Below are 25861 nucleotides of genomic sequence, written 5' to 3'. Positions count from 1 at the left end.
ATCCAGACATTACTTGAAAGAGTCTGAATCTGTGTACCGCCTCCAAAAGTGCACTGGAAATCTCACACAGCTCATCACTCATTCATCTACCCTGGCAGCTCACTCCCAGCTATAGCATTTGAAGAGGTGGATGTGGTGAGCGTGCTGGTGAGCCCTTCCGTGACTGGCAGGCTCAGGCATCAGAGCCTGCTGATCGCGGAAGTATCCACCATCACCATGACAGCATTTGCCTCTTCAACCAAACGATGTAATTGTGAGTGCAGGGGTACTGTTAAGCCACTGTAGACAATATTGTGCTAGACGGATCAATGGTCTGACTCAGTATAAGGTAGCTTCCTATGTTCCTATGAGGATCCTGCCTGTGTACTTGGAAAGAAGCCCTATTGCGTTAAGTGGAATTTATTTCCAAGGAGGTGAAATCTAGGTTTATACACTTTGAGCTCTGTCTGGATTGATTCTGTTTCATAGAAGCCAAGCTCACTGAAAACTACTCAGTGAGAGTCTCCACATGAGCAGTGTGGAGAGCTGGATGGGGTTAGGCAGGGAAAGTGGGCCAAGCATGCTCTCCCCACACATGAGCACCTGTGGAGCTCTGGGCAGATGGATCGGCCACCCAGCAGCACCGTCATGTGGCGATCAGGGATTGCCTGGCCCCAAGTAGTCTCAGGATGCCCCGCATGAGTGTGTGGGGCATCCTGGGGAGACCCCCGAGAGTGGGAGGCTTGTTTTAGCCTCCCAGCCGGGGTCTCCTCATGAGTCACCACAGCGTGGAGCCGCACTATGGTGAATCATGATCGTCAAAATGGGATTAGCAGAGTGCTCGCTCTGCTAACCTCATTTGCGGGGGTGGGGGAATTAAGCAGGATAACTGCCGGGAGCCACATGGTCCTTAGCCTGCTTTCCTGCGGTCGTGAGAGTAGCCACGGAGGCAGTTCCCATGATCAGTGGGAACAGCCGAGATGGGGTTTACGAGGAGAATGGGCTAAGCCCGCTCTCCTCGCAAATGACCCGTCAGTCAGCTGCAGGCAGCCGACCTGTCCGCCCACATGACTGCTTGCTCCGTTATGGAGCCGGCGGGGGCTGGGGAGTTCGGGGACCACACGGCTCTCGGAAGCTCCAGAATGCCCTGTGCGAGTGCACAGGGCATGCTGGAGAGACCTCCAAGCCAGGAGGCTGCATTTAGCTTCCCTGGTGGGGGTCTCCTTGTGAGTTGCTGCGCTGCCGCGCTGCGGCAATTCATGATAAAAAAAGCCAGGTTAGCAGAGCATTCAGTCCGCTAACCTCGGCTAAGGCAAGGGTATTCAAGCGTGGTTCTCATGGGCATAACCAATCGGGCTAAGCTCCCTTAGCCCAATTTGGTATGTCCATGAGAACAGCCTCACAGTATCATTTCAATGCAGGTTTTACATTCTGTCAAAACCTTTCTTGCTTCCTTCTTGCAAGTGCTCCATAAACCTGGTTTTACAGATCGTGAGTAGCTGCGATGCAGCTATGTGCCATGGCTACTTACGAGTAGACCCCCTAAGGGGAGGCGAAAAGCCGCCTCCCAGCTCTGGGGGGTCTCCCCAGTATGCCTTGCATGCTCACATAGTGCATACTGGAGCTTCCGGGGGCCACGCGGCCCCTGAGCTCCCCAGTCCCCAACGGCTCTCTCATGGAGCCGGCAATCGTGTGGGTGGCCGATCCGGCTGCCCAGGGCTCCCTCCCGGCTTGTGTGCGGGGAGAGCGGGCTTAGCTGATCATGAGACCTGCTCAGGAATTTGCAGCTTAATGCTTAAAAGTGCAATGGTAGTCTGGCTGGTTTGATTTCCGACACAGATATTTTAATGCCATGGAGGCAGAGAGGCGCTTCACACTATTGGTCTGAAGCACCTGAGGGGGTTCTGCGTGAAGAGCGGGCTTAGCCCGCTCTCTCTGCGGACAAGCAGCTGCTCATAGCTGGGCGGCCGGATCAGCCTCCCACACAACTGCCGGCTCCATCACGGAGCCAACAGGGGCCGCGGGATTGGGGGCCACATGGCTCCCAGGAAGTTCCAGGATGCCCCTCGCGAGTGTACAGGGCATCCTGGAGAGACCTCAGAAGCTGGGAGGCTATTTGCAGCCTCCGAGTGGGGGTCCCCTTGTGTGTTGCCATGGCACAGAGCCGCGCATGGCGACATACGATCAGGAAACCCAGGTTAGCAGAGTGCTCGCTCTGCTAATGGCTAAGGGGAGGGTTGCTTTGGTGGGCTAGCCACCAGAGAACCACTGGGCTTGCCCATGGGCCTACTGGTTCTCACGATGGGGGAAAACCGGGTTGGACTTCTTTAGCCCGTTCCCCCCCCCCCATCATGAGAATAGCCTCCGAGAATGATCCCAAACACATCATCAGTTTGAAGCACTCTATCGGATTGAAAGTGCTGCTTCCTCTTTGGAAAGCCCTCTGTGTTTTAGCACTCAGATATCAAAAGGAATGCCTAACTTTCTATCAACCTCCCTGGACAGTGTGGTTATCCACAGATGCTCTCCTTTGAAGGTCCCCTCCTTTAGAATTGAAGCAGGTGGCTACCAGTGAGAGATCTTTTTTGGCTGGTGCCTCACCTGTGGAACTTCTTGCCGAAGGTGGCTTTTCTATTGCCTTTGCTGCTTTCATGTAAGTGTCAGGGTGAGACCTTTCTGTTCTCCCAGACCTTTAAATATTTTTAAGCCCCCACACCACTCTGAAATGTTTTGTTGTGAATAGTTTAGTGTTGGTGCTGTTTTTTAAAAAAACTGTCACACTGTTCTGTTTTTGTTCTATTACTTCTTTGAATGTAGTTTGATCTTATGATTATGTAGTATACTGCCCTGGTATCTTTTTGGTGGAGGGTGTTACATAAATACTTTTTTTTTTAATGTGGCAGGTAGAAATATTAATGGATGAATGCACAAATTCTGGAGCATATGAAGCTGTCTCCTGTTGAGTTGAACCATCTAGTTCAGACTACACTGACTTTTCAGCATTATGGACAGGGGTCTTTTACAGCCGAACCTGGAGATATCAAGGATTGAACCTGGGATATTTTGTAGACCAGACATTCATTCTCCCACTGACCTACAGCCTCTCCTCTTTTGCATCAGCTGGGGGTTTAAGACTGTGGATCAGCGCTCCCTCCAGCAAGAATTCTCAGGTGCTGTTCACTACAACTCCCACAATCCCCAGCTGCAACAGCCTTTGGCTGGGGATTGTGGGATTTGTAATGAACAACATCTGGGAATCCCTGGTTAGAGGGAATACTGCTGTGGATACATCTAAGAATAGAATAACATAAGAACAGCTTTCTTGGATCAGACCTAGGGCCTATCGAGTCCAGCACCCTGCTTCACAGAGTGGCCCACCAGATGCCTCTGGGAAGCCACACAACCAGGAGACAAAGGCTTGCACCCTCTCCTGTCACTCCTCCTCTATTAGGAGACATCCTGACTCTAAACCTGGAGGTAGCTTATAGTCATCAGGTCTAGTAGCTGCTGATAGACCTCTCATCCATGCATTTGTCTAAACCCTGCTTAGAGCCATCCAAGATGGTGGCCATCATCCCATCCTGTGGCAAGGAAGAACATCCATTAATTATGTGTGGTGTGAAAAAAAAGTAATTCCATTTGTTGGTCCTAGATTTTCCTGGAACTGTTTCCTGAGGTGACCGTTGGTTCTAGTGTTGAGAGAGAGAAGAAGAACTTCTCCCTGCATACATCCTCCACACCAGGCATTATAAGCCTCTATCATGTCTCCTCTTAGTTGCCTTTTTTCTAAACTAAAAAGCCACAGATGCTGTAGCCTTACCTCACAAGGAAGGTGCTGTAGACCCCTGATAATATCTTCTGCACTTTTTTTGAGATATGGTGACCAGAACTGTACATGGTATTCCAAATGTGGCCACAACATAGGTTTGCATAAAGGCATAATAATATTAGCAGTTTTATTTTCAACCCCCTTCCTAATAATTCCTTCCTCACAAGGGATTTGCCTTTTTCATGGCTGCTGCTGCTAATGTACATACCACTGGAAACAATGCACAGCGTCCTCATTCTGGTGGGCATTCCCTGGGACATCCAATTTATGCCCACCATTCCCAAAACAAGGATATCTCATATCTGTAACACTCTGTGCAGTTCTCAAGGATATCCAAGCCCAGAGGGCAGAAAGCAGGTGGGGGGGAGGGACTGCAGAAAGAGAGAGACAGTTTGCACATCCTGAAATTCAATCTCAAAAGGTGAAGAGGAAGAGGAAGACATAGCCCTCTGATTTGCCCAGACACTGTCATTCATTCCAATGAAGGAAACAATGAAGGAAACATTCCAGTGAAGGAATATGCCACGGGAACACATACAGATATCTGGCAGTCCATTCAGGCAAAGATTTGTGTGTGCATTAAGAGTTCCCATAGGAAACTGCAGGGACAAGTCCATTGATTCTAGTGCTTAGTATCTCTGGAACAATCACTCACTGAGGCTCTTCTCATGATCAGTTTGCGGGGAGAGTTTGCGGGGAGAATTTGTGGGGTTTGCAGGGAGAGCAGGCTAAGCCCGCTCTCCCCACAGATGAGCAGTCAGTCTGCTCTGGGTGGCCAAACTGGCCACCCACATGACTGCCGGCTCAGTTACGGAGCTGGTGGGGGCTGGAGGGATCAAGGGCCGTGTGGCCCCCGGAAGCTCCTGTGCGCAGGGCATGCTAGAGAGACCCCCGAGCCAGGAGGCTGCTTTTGAGCCTCCTGATCAGGCGTCCTCTCATGAGTTGCCGTGGAGCCGCACCACGCCAACACATGATTGAAAAAATCGGGTTTGTGGAACGCTTGCTCCGTGAGCCTGGTTTAAGCACCGGGGTAGTTTAGCGGGTTACCCACTGAAGAACCACCAGGCTCGCAGCTGATCCCAGTGGTTCTCACGATGGGAGAAAATTGGGCTAGCCTCCGCTAGCCCGATTTTCTCCCATTGTGTGAATAGCCTCACAGTATGTATGTAGAGGGAGGGGAAAATTCAGGGTGAAAAAAATGGAGGGTGGATGTTTACTTTAAGCTCATTTAATCTCAGCCACTCTGACATTAAAGAGCAGTTAATGTTACTATCCTGAAGTGATTTAAACCAATCAAGCTATGGACTCATTCTTTACCGGAAATTTAGTTTAGTTTAGTTTAGTTTAGTTTAGTTTAGTTTAGTTTAGTTTAGTTTAGTTACAGTCAATGACCAAACAAAACAGCTCCTGAACAATAAATACACATTTACAAGATGAAAACCAAATAAAATAAATTTAAATCCAATTTACGAGCATCTTAGCCAGGAAAGTACTTGTTTATATATGTATAGATCAAAGCTGTGGTTTTCAAACCTTTTATTTGAAATAAGCTGTTCTACATTGATTTGTCTGCTGAGGAACCCTTTGTGTATGTCTTGTGGCATCCCTGTACAGTTCAAGGGGTTCTGGGGCATCTTCAGATCACATTAGGCAGTAGCTCTACCTGGTGAGTTTCAGGCCGCCTTTGGACATAATTGCAAACTATGGGTCCAGCACACCCACAGTTTGCCTCCATTCTCCCGGCTTGCTCCCAGACAATAGCAATCTGCGGTCTAGGAGACTGCAAAGGGGGAGGAACTGACCATGCAGCCTTCTTCTTTTGCATGAAGGAAAGCCATAGCAGACAATAGAGTAGGAGAGAGAGAGGAGCTTCCTACCTTAAGCTCTGGTTTGTGCAGCTTGCACAAACCAGAGGATATGGCAGCAGAATCCGGACAACACGATGCTGCCTTCAAACCTATGGTGGCAAAACTCAATGCAAATCTAAGGTTCAAATTCAGGTATGGGATCTAAAGCGGTTCAGTGACAAAACGGTTTCACGCATTCGGACTGCAGCAATCGTGAACCTCTGGCACGTTTTCCTCCAGTTTTCCTTCAATATGTCTGAAGGTGGCCTCAGAGTCACCCTGTGTGCACCAGTAGCAGTGATGGGTGAACACTTCAGCCAGGACTCATATCAGCTCAGAATGTTGAGTTATCCCCCTCCTGGTTCCACAATGGAAAATGGATGGATGGATGGATGGATGGATGGATGGATGGATGGATGGATGGATGGATGGATGAAGTGCCGTCAAGTCAGTGTCGATTCTTAGCGACCACATAGATAGATTCTCTCCAGGATGATCTGTCTTCAACTTGGCCTTTAAGGTCTCTCAGTGGTGCATTCATTGCTGTTGTAATCAAGTCCATCCACCTTGCTGCTGGTCGTCCTCTTCTTCTCTTTCCTTCCACCTTTCCCAGCATTATGGACTTCTCAAGGAAGCTGGATCATTGCAAAATGTGTCCGAAATATGATACTTTCAGCCTTGTCATTTGTGCCTGGAGTGAAAATTCTGGATTGATTTGTTCTATGATCCATTTGTTTGTTTTCCTGGCTGTCCATGGTATCCTCAAAGGTCTTCTCCAGCACCAAAGTTCAAAAGTGTCAGTGCTTTTTCTACCTTGCTTAGTGATTTGTGGCAACACCCACCTTGTTAGTCCCTTTCCGCTCCTTCAACTCCATTTCTTCCCACCCGCCTGTAAGACACCAAACTCCTCCTTACTTCCCTCCCACCTGCCTTAGCCCGTTTACTTGGCTGATAGCAATCAATAGCAAGAAGTTATCTTTTCCTCCTCTCTCAATCTGGCAGCTGGCATACCACGTATCAGAAGCCATCAGAAAAGCTACATTTCCTCAATCTACCTATAGCATGCTGCATAGCAATGTATTGTTTGCCAAGGATGGGGGGGGGAGATCTCCCTTCCTTCTTTCCTTCTTTCCTCCCTCCAACTCACCACACACAGAGAAGCATCAGCAGCAGCATTTAGTATGTAGGTGGGAATGGAGAGAACTTGGAGGATCATGCACAGATGAGGGAAGGGAGGAGTTTTTTTTAAAGGTCAGACGTTGAAGAAGTCTGATCCATACTGTCAGCTCACAAACAGACCAGCAAATTCTCTAGTCACAAACAACATTTTTACTGCTTTGGGGTGAGACAGATGAAACATCAGGACCTCACCTTGCTATACCAGAGTTGGATTATGCAATGGACTTTCTCGGACCCTATATTTGATGGCATCCCATTTCAGTAAATTTGAAAAATGTACTCTGGCTTATAAAACATAACAGAGATAAGTGACTACATTTATAACTCTGACTTCCACATGAGGAAATTAATAGGGGTATCTTTCTTTTCCATCATAGAGAAGCAGTTAGCAATCATTCTTTTCAATAGGCTAATTGGAAATGTCAGAAGGCAAGGTTAAGATGAAGGATTGATTATAGAGTTGTGTGACTTTCGTCAGAAGTTATACTTTAAGAAGAGAAGGAAGAAAAGCTGAATCTCATATCATATATCCACATAGTGATAGGATGCATTACAATCCAATGCTAAACCCATTGTTCAGCACAAGACCACAAAGCTTAGGACTCACAGCACTACATGCAACCCCCTGGCCATGTGCAAGTGGCCCATTAGGGGATGGATAAAGGTCCTGGATTTTATGACTGTAGGAGAAAGTGTCCTGCATCTACAGGTGACAATACAGGAGAACCTTGTTATTCGCAGAACTGCTATTCAAGGTTCTCTGTATCTGTGGGGTGTCTAATAGAATCCTCTTTCCACAATCCGCAGATAGGATATGGTTAAAGTCCACGTATCTGCAGTTCTGAGAGGGCCGGAAGTGACTGTGGAGGTCACTCCCACCTTCCATTTTGTCCCAAGGAGCCATTTCTTCCATTGAGGCTCGTTTCTTCAAAAATATGGACCTCCCCCCATGATTTTTCATGTTTTTTTGAGGCATCTCTTCCTTTGTGGGGCATACCTGGGCACATGGAGAGACTTTGGAGCACGCCACAGTAAGTTCCGGGCTGTATGTGGGCTGTTTTGGGGTGTTTTGGGGGGAAAAAATCCCCACCACCTTGGCACCTAAGCACCTTTCCCCAAAGCCATAGTGCATCATTACTCGCAGTTCCATTACACATGGTAGTAGGTGAGGAACAGAACCCGCATGAGTAACACGGTTCTCCTGTACATGACTAGAGCCAGCCCACCCATGAGCCTGAGGTGGTAGATTGATAGAGGTGGTGGATTGGCAGAGGTTAGTGCAGCACAGCTGCCCTTCACCTGCTGGTGGCCTCCATCATGACCATGAAGACACTCCAGGCCACCACTCCTCACCTCCACACTTTCAATTTGAAATCCCACAGGGGGCTTCAGATGCATGAATGGAATCAGACATGTCACCACTTTTTCAGTGACTGCAGCCATAAGCAGATTTTCAAGTTGATATTCTATATACCCACTGGCGAGAGAACGTCTACTCTAAGGCCATATTGGTTACAAAGAATGTTATAGATAGAGGCTCTTCACATGCGCAGCAAAGACTGGGCTTAGGCATGCCCAATCTTTGCTGTGCATGCAGTCGCCAGGAGCCACGTGGCTCCTAGTTGTAGTGCAGTGGCAAACCCTGCAAGGAGCCCCAGATGTCAGCCAGGCTTAAAGGTGCAACTGCATTCTTACCCCTGACTAATTGATCATGTGTCAGTGCTGAGCAGCTCTGCATGGCACCTACACATTAGTAGCCCCCCAGCCCATGTCAGGAGACTCCCCATAATGTTCTGCACACTCACACAGTGCATTATGGAATTTCTGGGGAGTTCCTGGCCCCCAGACCTCCGTGCTGCTGGGAACAGCCAGCACTCATCTGGGCAGGCGATCCGCTGCCCAGCAATGGAAGGGAGATCCTCTGCAGGGGAGGTAAGCATTTCAAGACTTCCTCCCCTCACCCCTTTTCAGCCCTTTCTCCCGATCATGAGAAAGGGTTCATAGTGTCTGAAACATGCAACATGTGTTTCTACGAAAATCAGAATTTTGGGACCTTGCTTCTGATCCCGGTACTGACGTACTTTGCACATTTCAGATGCTAGGCAGGTTGACATTATTTTAAATACAGTAGGGTAGAACAAGCATCCTACCCTAGTTCAGGCAGGACCTATGCACTCCCGTTTTGTGATTGTGTGCTTTTAAAAAACAAGGAAGGAGTGGGGAAGTGATAGAGGCTATTCTCACAATCGGCTAAAGTCGGGCTAGGGGAGCCTAGCCCGATTTTAGTGGACCATGAGAACCACCAGGCTCACAAGTGAGCCCTGGTGCCTCAAAGTGGGTAATCCGCTTCTGCAGCCCTCCCCTTAGCCCAGGTTAGTGGAGCGAGCGCTCCGCTAATTGGGGTTTCCACAGAGGCGTAACTATAGGGGGGGCAGGGGGGGCACGTGCCCTGGGCGCCATCTTTTCTGGTCACGTGGGGGGCACCGCCATGACAAAAAAATTTCTTTTAATTTTTTTTTAATTTTTTTGTTAATACAAATGTTTCCTGCTCAGTGCAGCAGCGCTGCAGCAGTCAAGGGAGCGCGCCGGCGCCCCCTCCCCCACGAGCGGTCCCTTCCGCGCTGCCCGCGGGGGCCCCCCCCATTGCTTTGCTGACGCCTGGCGGCCAGTCAGTGGCCTGGCTTGGCGGCGGCAGCAGGCGCTTGTGAGGAAAAACCTAAGTATAATGTACTATGTTGGGGAGGCGGGGGGGCGCCATTTCAGTGCTTGCCCCGGGCGCCGTTTTCCCTAGTTATGCCTCTGGGTTTCCAGATTGTGTGTTGCTGTGGCACGGCTCCACACCATGGCAACTCACGAGGAGACCCCCGACTGGGAGGCTAAAAGGCAGCCTCCTGGCTCGGGGGTCTCTCCAGCATGCTCTGTGCACTCGCATTCTCCAGCATGCTATGCTCAATGCGCACATGCTGGAACTTCTGGGGGCCACACAACCCCCGATCCCCACAGCCCCCACCGGCTCCATGATGGAGCTGGCAGTTGTGTGGGTGGCTGCTCTGGTCACCCAAGGCTGCAGCCTGCTCATGTGTGGGGAGAGCGGGCTAATTGTTTGATTTTAATTGTTAATTGTTAACTTGTTTGAATTGTTTTTATCATGTTGTGAATCGCCCTGAGCCATTTTGGAAAGGCGGTATATAAATCTAATAAACAAACAAACAAACAAATAAATAAATAAATAATAACCCTCTTGAGGTGGGTCTCACTGATTGTGAGACACGCTTCATAGTCTGTAAGGCTCCTGGTGGGTAGAAGAAGCTCATGGGAATGCACACAGACCACACACAGTCAGACAGGGGTGTGCACAAACTGGTTAGGTGGTCTATTCGCAGACCGCCGAACTGGTTTGAAAGACCGGCATTTCAGCCGGTTCGAAAGGTGTTTGTGTGGGGGGTGGGGTTGCTTTAAGCTGTGGGGAGGGTGCCCTTACCTTCCCTGCCACATTTCCCCCGCTGGTGCTACTTCCAAAACCGCTGTTGTTAGGCAGCTGTATTCCCTCTTGCCGGCCCAATCAGCATCATACTGGAAGTGGTGGGTACTTACAGGTATGTGCGTGCATGACATGAACCCGCCGCTTCCAGTATGACACTGACCAGGGCATCAACAGGGTGTACAGCCACTCTGCAACAATGGTTTTGGAAGCAGCGCCAGAGGGGGAAACGTGCCAGGGAGGTAAGGGCACCCTCCCTGCTGCTTAAAGCAACCCCTCCCCATTACCCAGATGTGCACGGAAACGGTTGTTCCATGCAAACCCCTACAGCCCGGTTGTCAGCCAGTGTTTCTCAGACTTTCATTACATTTGGATAAAAGTTACCAATAGTATCCTCTCTTCAGACCTATTTGGCATCCCAACATTAGAAGGAAAAAACCGCTTTGTAAGGTGGATGCAATTCTAGCCACATACATTTGCCTGAGAGTCGTTTTGTTCCTATGTTCTCAGGCAGGCACTTTTTAATTAAGGGAAAGCTCTGTGGAGCTTAGGATGGATCCTCATCCATTTGCATACTAGCATTGTTTTCGTGTTGCTCTTAGTCACGGGGGCAGGGGAGGATTCAAGAAGTCCCCCATGTTTTTGTATCATCACCTTTGCTATAAAAGAAGAAGCAAGTAGCAACATCTGTGTAGCGATTAGCACATGGTGTTTTTCTTCTCTCTTTGTGGCTGACAATACTGTGTAATGGTACGTCAGCCTAGTAACGTTGTGTGCGCACAGGTTGTGCAAGTTATGCACACTGTACAAATGAAAAAAAATGCAAATGGCGTTGGCAATAAATCTTGCGTTTAATGGCATTGGCACAATTTGCATAACATGTGCAGCTGGCATACATGCAATATTACTAGGTTGATGATGTACCATCATGCAGTATGTCAGCCTGTATCTTTCCACTCTTAATATACCAACTTTACTTGAACAGAAGTCTACTCTGAATTTAAGACCGCCCCCTTGAAAAACAGAGGTTGAATACAGGTTATTCCTGTAGCTATCCAAAAGAAAGAAGAGTCTGAATTTAAGACAATCCCTCCCTTTTGGATTCAGGGAAATACAGTACTGCCTGCCTGCCCATTTCATAATGTGAGTCATTTTTCTTATTTATAGGTCATCCAGTGGAGACAGACAAACAGAGGAAAGACACCTTTTAAAGTTGTGATTCACTTATAGTTAGCACTGGCCAGCACCAGCACAGCATCCTTCCAGTGGTTGTTACAAGTGTTTTCTTATGTTTCTTTTCAGATTGTGAGCCCTTTGGAATCAGGGAACTATTTTCTTTAATATTTATTATTTTTTATGTGTAAAGTCCTTGAGAACAGTTGTTGAAAAGTGATATATACATATTTGTTGTAGTCATAACTGTGGGGCCCATTCACAGGCATAGCCCGGGCAGGAGAGTCATCTCATGATTCCTGAAAATATGGGCCATGTTCGGATGTGCTGACATTTATTCTGCCAACTGTTGGAAAAAAACCAAGTTGGTCCCTGCACAAGGCCTGGTGCACAAGGCCAAGTGCACCCTTCTGGGTTAGCAGATCTTATGTGGAGTCAAGGAGTAGAGTTCAGCTTTGGGGGCAGAGCCCATCACAATATTGTTGATTTACCAAAAATGTATAGCTTTTCCTTCTGTTATTTACATGGGGCTACTATTGAAACAAACAGGAGCTGCTCACAAGTAGGGATGTGCAAATCAATTTGGGTACAAACTGATTTGTACACGAATCTAGCAGATTTGGGTGATGTGTACATAGAACAAATCACCCCTGTGCTCAATTGCCCAGATTTGGGTACAAAATAAATCACCCAGATTCGGACCCCCCAAAATTTAGGGATTCAGACCTCAATTTTGTGGTCAAAGTGGGTTGGGCAGTAGTGCCCAATGGGTGGAAGCTACCACCCAGACTTCAAAGAAATTGGCCAAAGGAGTTATTTTTAACAATTTTTTGAAGTTGGTGCATCTTTAAGCTTTTTCCTATAGGAAATAATGGGGAATTTCAGCAGCCTTAGTTATAACTCCATGTGGGGAGCACCAGGGTGGCCCAGAGTTGGTTGTGGTGGGTGGTAGTGCCCAATGGGTTCAAGGAAGCTACCACCCGGATTTCAATGAAATTGTGCAAAGGCGTGATTTTATACAATTTTTTGATGTTGGCATGTCTTTGTGGCAGATTCAGGGCAGAAAAGGGGTTTTGTGGGCAGAAGAGTGGGTCGTGTGGTAGTGTCCCAATGGGTGACTGATACCACACAAATTTCAAAGAAATTGGGCAAACAGGTGATCTTTAAAAAACATTTGAAGTTGGTGCATCTTTAAGCTTTACCCCCATAGGGAATAAAGGGGATATCAGCAGCCCCGTAACTCCACTTGGGGGGCACTGGGGTGGTCCAGAGTGGGTTGTGGTATAGTGCAAATAGGGTGCCATCCCCCACCACCACCCATTGGGGGGGCATTGGGTTTCATTGTTTTCAATGTCTGAGGTGTTCTGAGAGTAGATTCTCTGGTAGGAAATGAGAGTGGATTCTTTCTAAGTTCATGCATTATTTTGCACCAAAGAAGATTATGAATGAAAAGATGAGCAGTATATCACTGCTCATCTTTGTTCCTTTTCAAATGAACATCTTCATCTGCAATTAGACACGTCTGGCAGACGATCACAGAAATGGGGTTAGGAGAGCACTCGATCTCCTTAACTTGTTTTGGAGGGTGGCTGTCTAGTTGAGTTTCCCTCTGAGGCACCACTGGGATCGTGCCCGATCCCAGCAGTGCACATGTAGAGGCAATACCGGGCTGGGCTTGCTTAGCCCAGTTTTGCCTGTGCATGTGAATAGCTTCAGACAGTCAAGGTAGTGCTAGGAATAAGGGTCAACATGCATGTTCCTCAGGAGAGGAAAGAGTGTAAAGAGCACCAACCCTGCAGAAGAGAGCACAGAAACCAAAATTCTAGCTTCAGAAGGGACTCCTCCACAGACCACTCAGAGACCCAGGAAGACATTCATTCATTCATTCATTCATTCATTCATTCATTCATTCATTCATTTCATGCATGCATGCATGCATTCATTCATTCATTCATTCATTCATTCATTCATTTAAACATATCTTTATACTGCCCAAAATGTACATCTCTGGGTGGTTTACAACAAGATAACACATTAAAACATTAGTTAAAAACAAAAACAAGAGATTTAAAAAACAATAATTTAAATTTTTAAAAACAATATTCTAAAACAACATTTAAAACAATCAAAACAGTATCAGTTAAAAGCCTGGGAGAACAGATGCATCTTTAAAGACTTTTTAAAAATTGTCAGAGATGGGGAGGCTCTTATTTCACTAGGGAGTGCATTCCAAAGCCTCGGGGCAGCAACAGAGAAAGCCCGTCCCTGAGTAGCCACCAAACGAACCAGTGGCAAATGCAGATGGACATCTCCTGATGATCTCAATGGATGGTGGGGTTCATAACAAAGAAGACATTATCTTAAATACCCATGGTCCAAGCTGCTGAGGGCTTTATAGGTTATAACTAACACCTTGTATTTTGCCTGGATACATATCGGCAGCCAGTGTAACTCCTTCAATACAGGAGTAACATGGTTTCTCTGAGATGACCCAGAGACCAGCCTGGCTGACACATTCTGAACCAACTGTAGTTTCCGGACTATGTACAAGGGCAGCCCCACATAGAGCACATTACAGTAATCCGGTCTGGAAGTTACCAGCAGATGTACCACTGTTTTGAGGTCATCTATCTCAAGAAATGGACGCAGGTGGCATATCAGCTGAAGCTGATAGAAGGCACTTCTGGCCACTGCCTCAACCTAGGACACCAGGGAGAGACTTGGACCCAGAAGCACCCCCAGACAGCATACCTGTTCCTTCTGGGGAAGTGTGACCCCATGCAGAACAGGCAGATCAAAATCATCTCCTGAGTTTCGACCCCACACAATCAGTACCTCCGTCTTATCTGGATTCAGTCTCAGTTTGTTATCCCTCATCCAGCCCATTATTGACTCCAGGCAGGCATTTAGGGAGGTTATTCCCTCTCCCGATGATGCTGACATGGAGAAATAGATTTGGGTGTCATCAGCATACTGATAGCACCCTGCACCAAATCGCCTGATAATCTCTCCCAGTGGTTTCATGTAGATGTTAAACAGCATCAGAGACAATACGGAGCCCTGAGGGACACCATACAAAAGTTCAGATTTTGAAGAACAACAGTCTTCAAGGGACACCATCTGGAACCTGCCCGAGAGGTAGAAGCGGAACCACTGCAGAGCAGTGCCTTTCATTCCCAACCCCCTCAGACGCTCCAGAAGGATATTATGGTCGATAGTATCGAAAGCCACTGAGAGGTCCGAAAGGACCAACAGAGTCACACTTCCTCTGTCAATTAGGGATGTGCGAACCAGTTCGAATCTGAACCAGGGTGGTTCGGAGGTTCGGATTCAAACCGAACCAGCCATCAGGTTCAAGCTGCAGGTTCAAATTCGAACCGAACCAGGGGGTGGTTTGATTCAAACTGGTTAGAACTGGTTCGGACCAGTTCGGACACCCCTAAATTGGTAGGATGGTAGCTGGCACCTAGGGGTACCTGTCACCCAAACCCCAAAGCAATCGGACACTCATACAATTTTTTATGAATTTTTGAAAATAATTATTATTTGTTTCTCATAGGATATAATGGGACTCAAACCAGCCCATTATTCCTTATTGTGGAGCACCCATGGGTGCCAACAACCATGCAAACCCTGAAGCAATAAAACACCCCTATGATTTTTTATGAATATTTGAAATATTTTTAATTCTTACCGATGGGGTACAGGGTTCTGTTGTTTCTGAGGTATTCTGAGTGTAGATTCTATGATAGCAAATGAGATTTTCAATGAGACACCATGAATCCACTCTAATTTGCTATCACAGAATCCACACTCAGAATACCTCAGAAACAACAGAACCCGGTTTCAAACAGTGACCCACCAGATGCCGCTGGAAGCCTACAGCAGGAGTTGAGGGCATGCCCTCTCTCCTGCTGTTACTCCCCTGAAATTGGTTCTCAGAGGCATCCTGCCTTTGAGGCTGGAGGTAGCCTATAGCCCTCTGACTAGTAGCCATTGATAGACCTCTTCTCCATGAAGCTATCCAAGCCCCTCTTAAAGCCATCCAGGTTGTTGGCTGTCACCACATCTTGTGGCAGAGAATTCCACAAGTTGATTATGTGTTGTGTGAAAAAGGACCTCCGTTGGCTGGTCCTAAATTTCTTGGCAATCAATTTCATGGGATGACCCCTGGTTCTAGTGTTCTGTGAGAGGGAGAAGAATTTCTCTCTATCCACTTTCTCCACAACACGAAGTTGGTTTTTTTTTCTAAACTAAATAGCCCCAGGTGTTGTAGCCTTGCTTCATAAGATAGGTGCTCTAGGCCCCTGATCATCTTGGTTGCCATCTTCTGCACCTTTTCCAGTTCTACGATGTTCTTTTTTAGATGTGGTGACCAGAATTGTCTCATGTTAATGAGACAATTAATGAGAAATGCTGCTCATGTTAATCTCTGTATATTTACAGGCATGCCTACTAAGGCCAAGATGCAACTCTGCCTTCAAAGATCTAAGTTCTAGAGATCCAGGGGGATTGGGTGGAATTTGAAGACCTATTCCAGCTCATACTAGCATTTTTTTTGTTAAAGGTGTCAAGGAAATCTGCCTCAAATGGTAAAATAGAGACTTTGGCTAGCAACCTGACTAACAATGCATCCATGCTTCAAGCAGCTGCTAGCAATCCTGCTCCGCTGAATTTGGAGCACAATTGTGCAAGAACACAAATATTCTGGGATGCTCTTTTGTGCTCTGGAAGCACCTTGCTAAGCCAGAAACATGTCTCTCATTGTGGAATGTGTTTCTGCTTCAGCAGAGTGGTTCTGGAGCATGGGATAACAGTCATAATTTAGTGCAATATGAGCAATGAATCCACTCTGACTCCATTCCTGCAGCTGCATGAAGCATGGGCATTTTGTTAGCCAAAGATCTCTGTCGTAAGTTCAACAGGGTCTGGCACATCTAGGTAGGGCAGACAGCTTCCTGGGACCTTAAAAAGCTGGTGCTAGGGATGTGCACAGTTTGATTTTTTCAATTCGATTTGAACCAAAATTGAATCTCCCTGATTTGTTTTGGGTCCGAATCTGGCCAGCTAGCACAGGGGTGATTTGTTTTGTCCACAAATCTCCCAAAATCCCAAATGATTTTGTACCCAAATCGATTCACACAGACAGCAGGCGTTGGCAGTGATTCTCTCAGCAGCAGGAAGAGGGTGGAAAAAATTGTCTTCTCTTTTCCTCAATCAAGAAAGCAGGACAAATAGTAGGGATGTGCGAATCGATTCAGATACAAATCGATTTGTACCCGAATCTAGCTGATTCGGGTGATTCGGAGACAAAACGAATTACCCCTGTGGTCCATTGGCTAGATTCGGGTACAAATCGAATCGCAGCTGATTCGATTCAAATCGATTTGGGTTGCGGATCTGTCCTATTAATTTCCCCAGATTCCCAGCTTTCATTTAAAAAAGAAAGCTAAGCTCTAGCCCTTATAGAAGTGGAGTTATGGAGCAAAATGTGTGGTCACTATTTTTTAAGTGTTCGGATTCTTTGGTGTATAATAACTTTCACTCAATGAATCCTTATGAGGATTCATTACACACCTTCATTTTTTCTATTCATTTTGACTGTCTTTCAGACAGTGCCAATTGTCAACTGTCATGTGCCAACTACAACCCACTCCCACCCACAGGGCAGTGAGGTACTATTCAGTTTAAGTTAAGGTGCCTAATGGGTGGAGGCTACCACCCAAATTGCAGAGGAAATGGACAAAGGGCTGATTTTTGGTGAATTGTTGAAGGTTTAGTGTCTTTGAGGCAGATTTGGGGCATAAAGTGGGATCTGGGGTGGAAGAGTGTGGTGAGGTGGTAGTGCATAATGGGTGGAAGCTACCACCCAAACTGCAGAGGGATTGGGTAAGAGTAGGGTGTAGTTGGCACATGGCAGTTGACAGTTGGCGCACTGTCGAAAAGACAGTCAAAATGAACAGAAGAAATGAAGGTGTGTAATGAATCCTCATAAGGATTCATTGAGTGAAAGTTATTATACACCAAAGAATCCGAACACTTGAAAAATAGTGACCACACATTTTGATCCATAACTCCACTTCTATAAGGGCTAGAGCTTAGCTTTTTTTTTTAAAAAAATGAAAGCTGGGAATCTGGGGAAATTAATAGGACAGATCCAAAACCCGAATCGATTCGATTTGGATCAGCCGCGATCCGGATCCGAATCGAATTTGGGGTGATTCGGATTATTCAGATCCAAATCAAATCAGGGCTGTTTCGATTTGGTTACAAATTGAAACACAGAAAATCCAAATTGCACACCCCTAAAATATCAGAGTATCCACTCCAGGCAGCAGGCAGGCAAAGCAAGGCAAAGCTCTTCTAGCTCTCGCTCTCTCTCTTCTCCCAGGAGGCAGAAAGGCAGGATAGTGGCTGCCTGCCTCCTTAAGTACATTTGAAAATCCCTCCTTTGAACTCCCCCCACCCTTGGCTCTTCCTTGACCCTTCCCCTAGCCAATGTGGGGTCACTCACCCCTGGAAACACAAGACATGAATGGAAACAAGCCAATCTGGAACCAGCGGGGAATCTTGTTACACACTGTAAATCACCAATCTGAAGTTTGGGAGGGTGGGATTTTCAAAAAAAATTCCTGACACAAAATGGAGGTCTGAATCTACGCTTTTTTCAGGTCTGAAATCTGGACTATTAGTTTTATCCACAAATTGCCCAAGAGAGGTAGATTTTGGTACAAGTTGTACCTGAATCGATTCTCACATCCCTAGCTGGTGCCAGTCCAAACAAATAATACTAGGCAAGGTGGACTAATGGTCTGAGATGGTCTATCAGGATTGTCTGTGGCTTAAATAGTCCCTCTTGTTCCCAAGAGGATGTTTGCAATTCTGTTGGAGATTCACATTTCCCTTTGTTGCTGACTAGCCCAGTATAAATACTGTTTCTAATGCTACCAATTATGCACCAGCAGTGGTCCTGGCCAGAGTGTATTTGAAAGAGAAAATTGCATTAGGTTCTGCATCTCTGAAGCAAGCTGGTACATCACACACAAATACATACATACATATATATATATATATATATATATATATATATATATATATATATATATGTATATATTTTAAAAAATCAAATAATACAATCAAATTGCATTTTTGTTGGCCCTGCTAGATCAAAAGAAGAATGCATTTGGTCTGTAATGCAATTTGCCCAATGAGTCTAGAATGAGTTTTAAATGGAAATAAATAGGACTACACTGAGGAGCTTAATCTGCCTCACACATTTTTCCCCTCACCACTGCTATGGAGCAAAGTAAATGAGTTTTCCTTTCTAACATCCATGCTTCCATTGTGATGATTGGCTGAAGGAAGAAGGAAGTGCCTTAGCACCCTGTGCAACATTCTTGAAGGAAATCCTTTTAGCATACCAGACCTAGCTGGAACTGTCTGCAAGTAGGAAGAGATGGACAGAAGGAAGCCTTGTGTAATCTATTGGCTGGTGGGCTGTACCTCGTGTCAGAGTTCAGGAGGGGAATTCACATATTTCAACCTTCTCAAGCCTACAAGGTCCCCAACATATAAAATTAGTATTTCATGGAGAGGGTTCTAGCTTCCCATTTCCCCAGACATGTACTAGGTTTGTGAATGTTGGAATATTGTTTGAAGAGAAGCATTCAGCTGTTCAATCCTGTTTGTGAGAAATGGGGCCTCTGTCACCCTGCATGTATATCCTTTAAGTTACTAAGGAGTCGTTCAGAGTTACTCAGGTTCTGTTAGTTTCCTTTTTGTAGTTTGAGGTGGGGAGCATTTTCTTCAGTTAGTTTCATGTACTGGAATTGCTGCACTCTAAACAACCTCAGGTGTCTTGTGACCTCAGGGGGAAATTGTAATACTTGAGTGAGTTGTGGAACTTCTCAACTTACTATGAACTTGGGGCTTTGCAGAATGCTCCTGTGCAAGTGGCAAAGAAAACCTAATGGAGTGTAGCCCTCTGTTGCATGGGTTGTGTGTTATATTTTGGGGCATTGGGGAGTTGCCTTAAGGACAGCGAGGAGATATTGAGGAGCGATTCTTTGAGGTTAACAAAAGAAGATCTTGAGGAGAAACTAGATTATGCAGAAGAAGAATTTGTCGGGTGATTGAGACAAGAACCCTGTTCAGAGTGAGGGGTGGCGGAGAGGACACTGTATACAATTACAGTGTCTGAAGCTGCTTGGTGATGATGTGAGGTACGTTCTGTGAAAAAAATTAATAAACCACTTTTCAGAGACTCCAGTTGAAATTCTCAGTGTTTGATTGTAAATGCATAGAAAAGAAGCCCAAATGAATCCTGGATGCCAGAATGCTGGCATCCTGGATGCTGGCTACAGCATCTGGAGCTCTTTAGTTGAAAAGAGGTGACTATGGGGAGATATGATCGAGGTGTATACAATTATGCATGGAGTGGAGAGAGTGGGCAGAGATAATTTTTTCTCCCTCTCTCACAACACTAGAATCAGGGGTCATCCCATGAAACTTAAGGCTGGGAAATTCAGGACTGATAAAAGGAAGTATTTCTTCCACACAGCACATAATTAATCTATGGAATTCTCTGCCACGAGATGTGGTGATGGTCACCAACTTGGATGGCTTTCAGAGGGGCTTAGACAAACTCAGGGGGGAGAGGTCTATCAATGGCTACTAGTCTGGTGGCCGTGAGCCATTTCCAGCCTCAGAGGCATGATGTCTCTCAATACCAGTTGCAGGGGAGCAACAGCAGGAGAGAGGGCATGCCTTCACCTCTTGCCTGGGGGCTCCCAAGAGGCATCTGGTGGGCCACTGCATGAAACAGGATGCTGGACTGTATAGGCCTTAGGCCTGATCCAGCATTGCTGTTATTGTGTTCTAATGTTCTAATGTCAAAAGATGATCTCTGCAACTAATATTTGGCTAACAGGCATGCTGTCTATTTATTTATCCCCCCCCCCTTGAAGGTGATTCTATCCTTTGCTCAGCCTGTGTCCAGGAGAACAGTGTTTACAGCAGAGTGTTTCAGATCCTCTACAGGAATGAAGAGATTGTTATTAATGAATCTATGAACTTCAGAGTCCACCTTCTGCTGGATGGTGAGAGGGTGAGGCATTTTCTTTTATCTCCTTTGGACTTCATTCATCCTTGGAATGTGGGATCACAGGGAACAATTTGGCTGCCTTTTTACTTTTACTTTTACGGAGCCTATATTGAGCCAGCCTACATAGGCTGAGTGATCGGGTTCATTCAGACTTGTGAGTCACAAGTTACGCAGGGCCATTTGTTTTTGATTCTGTGTGATTCTGAGAGCTGTATGCTCAGGATTCTATCAAAAGAGGAGAGCTGGTCTAGTGGTAGCAAGCATGACTTGTCCCCTTTGCTAAGCAGGGTCCACCCTGGTTGCATTTGAATGGGAGACTAGAAGTGTGAGCACTGTCAGATATTCCCCTCAAGGGACGGAGCTGCTCTGGAAAGAGCAGAAGGTTTCAAGTTCCCTCCCTGGCCTCTCCAAGATAGGACTGAGAGAGATTCCTGCCTGCAACCTTGGAGAAACTGCCATGAGTCTGGTTAGACAATACTGAGCTAGATGGACCTATGGTCTGACTCAGTATATGGCAGATTCCTATGAACCCTTAGTCCCAATCCCTTGGACATAGCAGGCTGGTCAATGGTTCATTCATGCATCAACGTGGCTGTTTTCCTCAGGCAGCTCAATCTCAATACTCCATCCTCACATTGTGTCAGTCAGCTGGCTCTCTAGTAGTTATATTCCTTTAGTGCCACTTTAGCCTAAATGTTGATAGATACTTGGCAATGGTAGATGAGAATCTTATCTGTTTGCGGAAAATGTGTTGTGATTTATCAGTGTCCTTTGAGAGATCCTCTCACATCCTTCAGGTTGTGTTTCATCGCACTGTTCTCAGCATCTCTCTCACCTAGGCATATGGGCTGACTTACAATGGCAACTTCTTTTTTATCTTTACAGGTGGAAGAGGCGTTAAGTGAAGTCGATTTTCAACTGAAGCTGGACCTGCACTTTACAGACAGTGAACAACAGTGAGTGCCATTCAAACTCATCTAATTTAAGGCATCATTCTTGCGCTGCTGGCCTCAACCCCTCTCTCTTAAAGTTTCAAAAGTTAAATCTGACTGATCGTCCTCCTTGCATACAATCAAACTCTTTACTTGCCCTCTGTTCTGTGACTCAAGGAAAGAATTATTGACCCCTCTATTTGATCAGTTTCCAGGCAGGCCTGACTCATTTTATCTCAGTTTATGTCTTGCTGATGTTAATGTGGTTATTACTAAACTGGTTGCTAAATTTTTATATGGGGCTATGAAACTGACCTCTTTTCATGGGGTTTTATGAGGCTGATTGTGTATCTTTTAGTTATTTTATGCTGTATATTTATCAATGGTAACAGTCTAAAGTTTTAATTTTGTTTGGCTTATGGCCATAAATAAAATGATTGAACTCTTTACTTGCGGCGAAGTCCACTTTTCACAATAAATTTTGTGGTCATTGCATCTCTGACATTGAATCCCTTAAGGAAAAATGCCATCTCCACTCTGCACTGGAGGCCTCAGTTTATTTCTGGAATCAATCTGGAACTTGCCAGAAAGCTGTAGGTCCTTGGCCCTTTCCAGAATTTTTCTGTTCCCACCAGAAGCTGCAATTCCAGCACTGAGTAGAGCAGAGCTGAGCTGAGCTGAAGGCAGATATCAACCCCTTCCTGCTGAGGACAGCCAATGGAAAGCTAGAATGAGTCAGATACCCTCTCACTTGCTCAACCTTGTTCCCATCAATTTACCTGGCTGCCGGCTTCAGCAGTGGTGGCAGAAGAGGGAGGTCTTCATCCGTTCTCTCCCCTAAGTACCAGGCTGATATATACCTGGGTAATGCAGGTCCCCCCTGCCGCCCAAAGGCTACTGAAGATAGCCCTAGGGAATACTACAAGGGTATTCACATGTCTGAGAGGCGGGGAGGGAGGGTGGCAGAGGGAAGGCTGCACTTAACTTAGCTTCTCCCCAGACGAGTGAGCACCACTAGTGGGAAACGTGGCCTGTGCTCCTACATGACCTGCACTGTTGCATGCAGTGAGTATCTCCGGAGGCCAGGACAATGCACCACATGAGAAGCACAGTACATTGGGGGATAACCCCGTGAGACAGGTGCTCTAGATGCCTGCATGCAAGCAGCCCGAGTACACCCACAATCCTGGCACCATGGTGCACTCATGCCCTTAATCTCCGCTAAAGGCCAGGCTTAAAAGTAGGGTTAGGCAGGTGCTGGGCAGCACTGGGATCCATGTGGGTCCCGGTGCTGCACATGAGCAGCTGAACTCAGGCTGCGCTGGCTTAACTTGGGTTAAGCTGCTTGCGAGAACAGCCTTTGTGTCTCTCCTAGCTCTGCTTATACCTGCCATGCCATGCAGCAGTGCAGCAGCTGGGCAGAGGATGGCAAGAGACCTCCTGTTTCTCTCTCTCCTGCTCGCTGTCACTGGAACAGCAGCGGCAGCTGAACAGAGAGAAGGGAGGAGGCTGAAAGACCATGCAAGGGTAAGGAGGGAAGGGAAGAGATTACAGACTGGGTGAGTGGGAGAGGGAAAAGTTTGGATTCTTTTCCCCGGCCATATTAAAATCTGAGCCATAAAGTTCACCTCATATTTGGGACAAATGCAAGGGTTTGAAGATGGAGGGCAGCTGTGGCTCAGCAGTAGGGTGCATGTTGAAGATCCCAGATTGAGTCCCTGACATCTCCAGGTAGGTTTGGGAAAGTCCCTTCCCTGAAACCCTAGCACAGGGGTGTCCAACTCCAGATCTGGTGGTGGGCCAGGTTAGACTCTGATGCACCTCTGGGGGGCTGCACATAGCCTCTGGTCGCCTTCTGTCACCTTGCGCCCACCTCCCAGCACCCTCTCCCCACACACACTCTTTCTCTTACTCCCCTTCTCCCCCCACCCCTTTGCCCTGCCGCTTAAATGAGCTGAATGCACTCCTTTTGCCCGGTAAAACAGGGGGAATTTAAATGATTTGGGGTAGTTTGGGGATGAAATTATGGGTATCTTATGCCCCAATGAAGAAAGAGAGGGGGACAGAGAGTGTGTGTGAGAGAAAGAGAGACAGAGAGAGGAAGGGGCTGGGGGAGGCTTGACAAGAGGGAAAGAGAGAGAATGAAAGCGGGAAAGGCAATGGGGCAGAATTGATGAGAGAGAGAGAGAGAGAGAGAGAGAGAGAGAGAGAGATGGCAAGAAAGAAAGGGAGGGAGGGGGGGAAAGGGGATGGAAGAGGGGAAAAGAAAAACTGGCAACAGCTGGGAGGAAACGGAAGCTGGCTGGTGCTTTGGCAGAGTGTGGGGTGAGAGGAAAGGAAAGGGGCTCCAGGGGAAGAAGGAAGCCAGCTAGCACTTTGGATGCTGCTGCTTCAAGGGAGGGGAACAGAAGGAGTGATGCAGTGTGTGTGTGGTGAGGGCGGGAAGGAAGCCACCGCGGTGCTTTGCCGCTGGTAGGGGGAGTAGAAAGGATGGAGTGGTGCAGCACAGCATGGGAAAGGAAGGAAGGGCAGAGGGCTGGAGGAAGGGGGTGCTTGGGCCAGATCTGGCCCACAAGCTAGGAGTTTGACAGCTTTGCCCTAGGAGATCACTGGCAGTCAGTGCAGACAATATTGAACTGGGTGAACCAGTATCTCATTCTTTAGAATGCAGCTTCATGCAGACATTCTATACAAACATTAGAAGGTTCATACTTCTGAACCAGAGAATATGTGATTTGGTGATTCACTACTGGGGGTGGGTATGTGTTAATTTCTCTTCCTTGGCACCTGAGTACCTAATGCCAGCTTGAAGTGAATGGGTCTGTCTGACCACCTACTTTTCCTGTTTGGACATGCATCCCTTTTAACAACCTGGATCTGCAAAACACAGTTACTCTTTTTGTTCTTTCCTTCCCAAATACTCTAATATAGTCTGACTTGTATTGGCAGTTTCTCAAAAAAAAAAAAAAAAAAGGAGAGGGAAAAAAGCAAGGTTGAGGCCAATAGCTGCATTTTAAAAACCGGATCTGTGCATGGGGGAACATTTGGGCTTCTTACAGTGGTGTCATAATATTGATGCTGATGCGACAAGTAAAATTAAGAGCTTAGCACCAGCCTTGTAAATGTTCCTTGTTGCCGAGAATTTCTGCCAGCTGATAAAAAATTCCGTGCACGCCCTTGTCTCTCGGGCTCTCGTGATGCAGCAGACTGAGCCCACGGAAGGATTTTTTCAACTATGCAAATCTCTCCTTTCAGGTTGAGAGACGTCGTGGCCATCCCATTGATCAGCAGCCGCACGTTGGGGCTCCACTTCCACCCAAGGCGAGGCCTCCACCACCATGTCCCCGTCATGTTTGACTACTTCCACTTGTCCGTGATCTCTGTTACTCTGCATGCCTCCCTGGTGGCCTTGCACCAGCCACTAATCAGGTACAGGACAATGGAAAAGTCAACTCCAGCCACACTTTCACAAGGAAGTTAAAAATCAGTTTGTTTCATTCTCCACATCTGTGAAACAGTATTCTCTATGTGTATTCAAACATTCTATGATGGAAAATATACAGGGGGAAACTGAACAATATATATATTGTTCAGTTTCCCCCTGTATATATACACAGAATTAACAGCTAAATTATGCAACAGAAGTCAATGGTGGACATCCAGAGTAACAGAATGTGGACATGCCAGGAAGATGCAGAGAGATCAGTGGAGAGTTTCCCCACTACCACTATGAGCTCAGTGACAGGGGATACATTTTGACAATTTGCTCTGCCTTTCGAGGTGTCCGGTATCACCCAAAAATATGTCCAAGAAAGCTGCATGATCCTTAGGGACATGTTATTAGATGGCACAAGGCACTTGTGGAGGCAGAGCAGATCGTTGAAATTTTCTCCCCCCACTGTGCACACAACACAACACGGCTAGGGAAGCTTTCTACAGTGCATACATGTCTTTCTGGTACGTTCTCACTCCATTGCTCAGGGTGTCAGCCAATAAAAATCTCAACAACAATGTCCTGGCTTTTAATACAAAACTTCGCTACCCTTTCCTTCATCTTGTCTTTTTCTCTTTCCTTTGTCATTGATCCCTCCTTTTCCATTCTGTGTATATTCTCTCTTGAATTTGCCTACATCACAACTTTGACAGTATTTGTAAATGTCCATCATTCCATTAATGTAAAGCCATTGCTTCCTGCAGTGGGTAGGGTAGTATTTACCCTACCCAGTACTCAGTGGGTAGGGTAAATAGTTGTTCCCCTTCTTATTTTGGAGAGCCTTTTAAATACTTGAAAATGTCAAGGAAGCCAGTTTGTCATTACTAAACATCTAACTGAAGAAT

General features: G+C 46.5%; 1 protein-coding gene across 4 annotated transcripts in view; it reads left to right on the top strand.

The window, feature by feature from the left end:
- FAM135B (family with sequence similarity 135 member B) overlaps nucleotides 1-25861 on the top strand; it is a 215353-nt gene that overhangs the window by 98576 nt on the left and 90916 nt on the right. For 3 of the 4 annotated variants that reach the window (XM_053247995.1, XM_053247996.1, XM_053247998.1), the window contains 3 exons: nucleotides 20455-20594; nucleotides 21477-21547; nucleotides 24779-24952. In XM_053247995.1, coding sequence (XP_053103970.1) covers nucleotides 20455-20594; nucleotides 21477-21547; nucleotides 24779-24952 — 385 coding nt within the window. The remainder of the gene's footprint in view (nucleotides 1-20454; nucleotides 20595-21476; nucleotides 21548-24778; nucleotides 24953-25861) is intronic. The other variant, XM_053247997.1, reaches the window with a different exon arrangement.

Source organism: Hemicordylus capensis, chromosome 4 (genome assembly GCF_027244095.1).
Source record: "Hemicordylus capensis ecotype Gifberg chromosome 4, rHemCap1.1.pri, whole genome shotgun sequence".
Classification (NCBI taxonomy): Eukaryota; Metazoa; Chordata; class Lepidosauria; order Squamata; family Cordylidae; genus Hemicordylus; species Hemicordylus capensis.
This window is presented reverse-complemented; position numbering and strand designations above follow the sequence as displayed.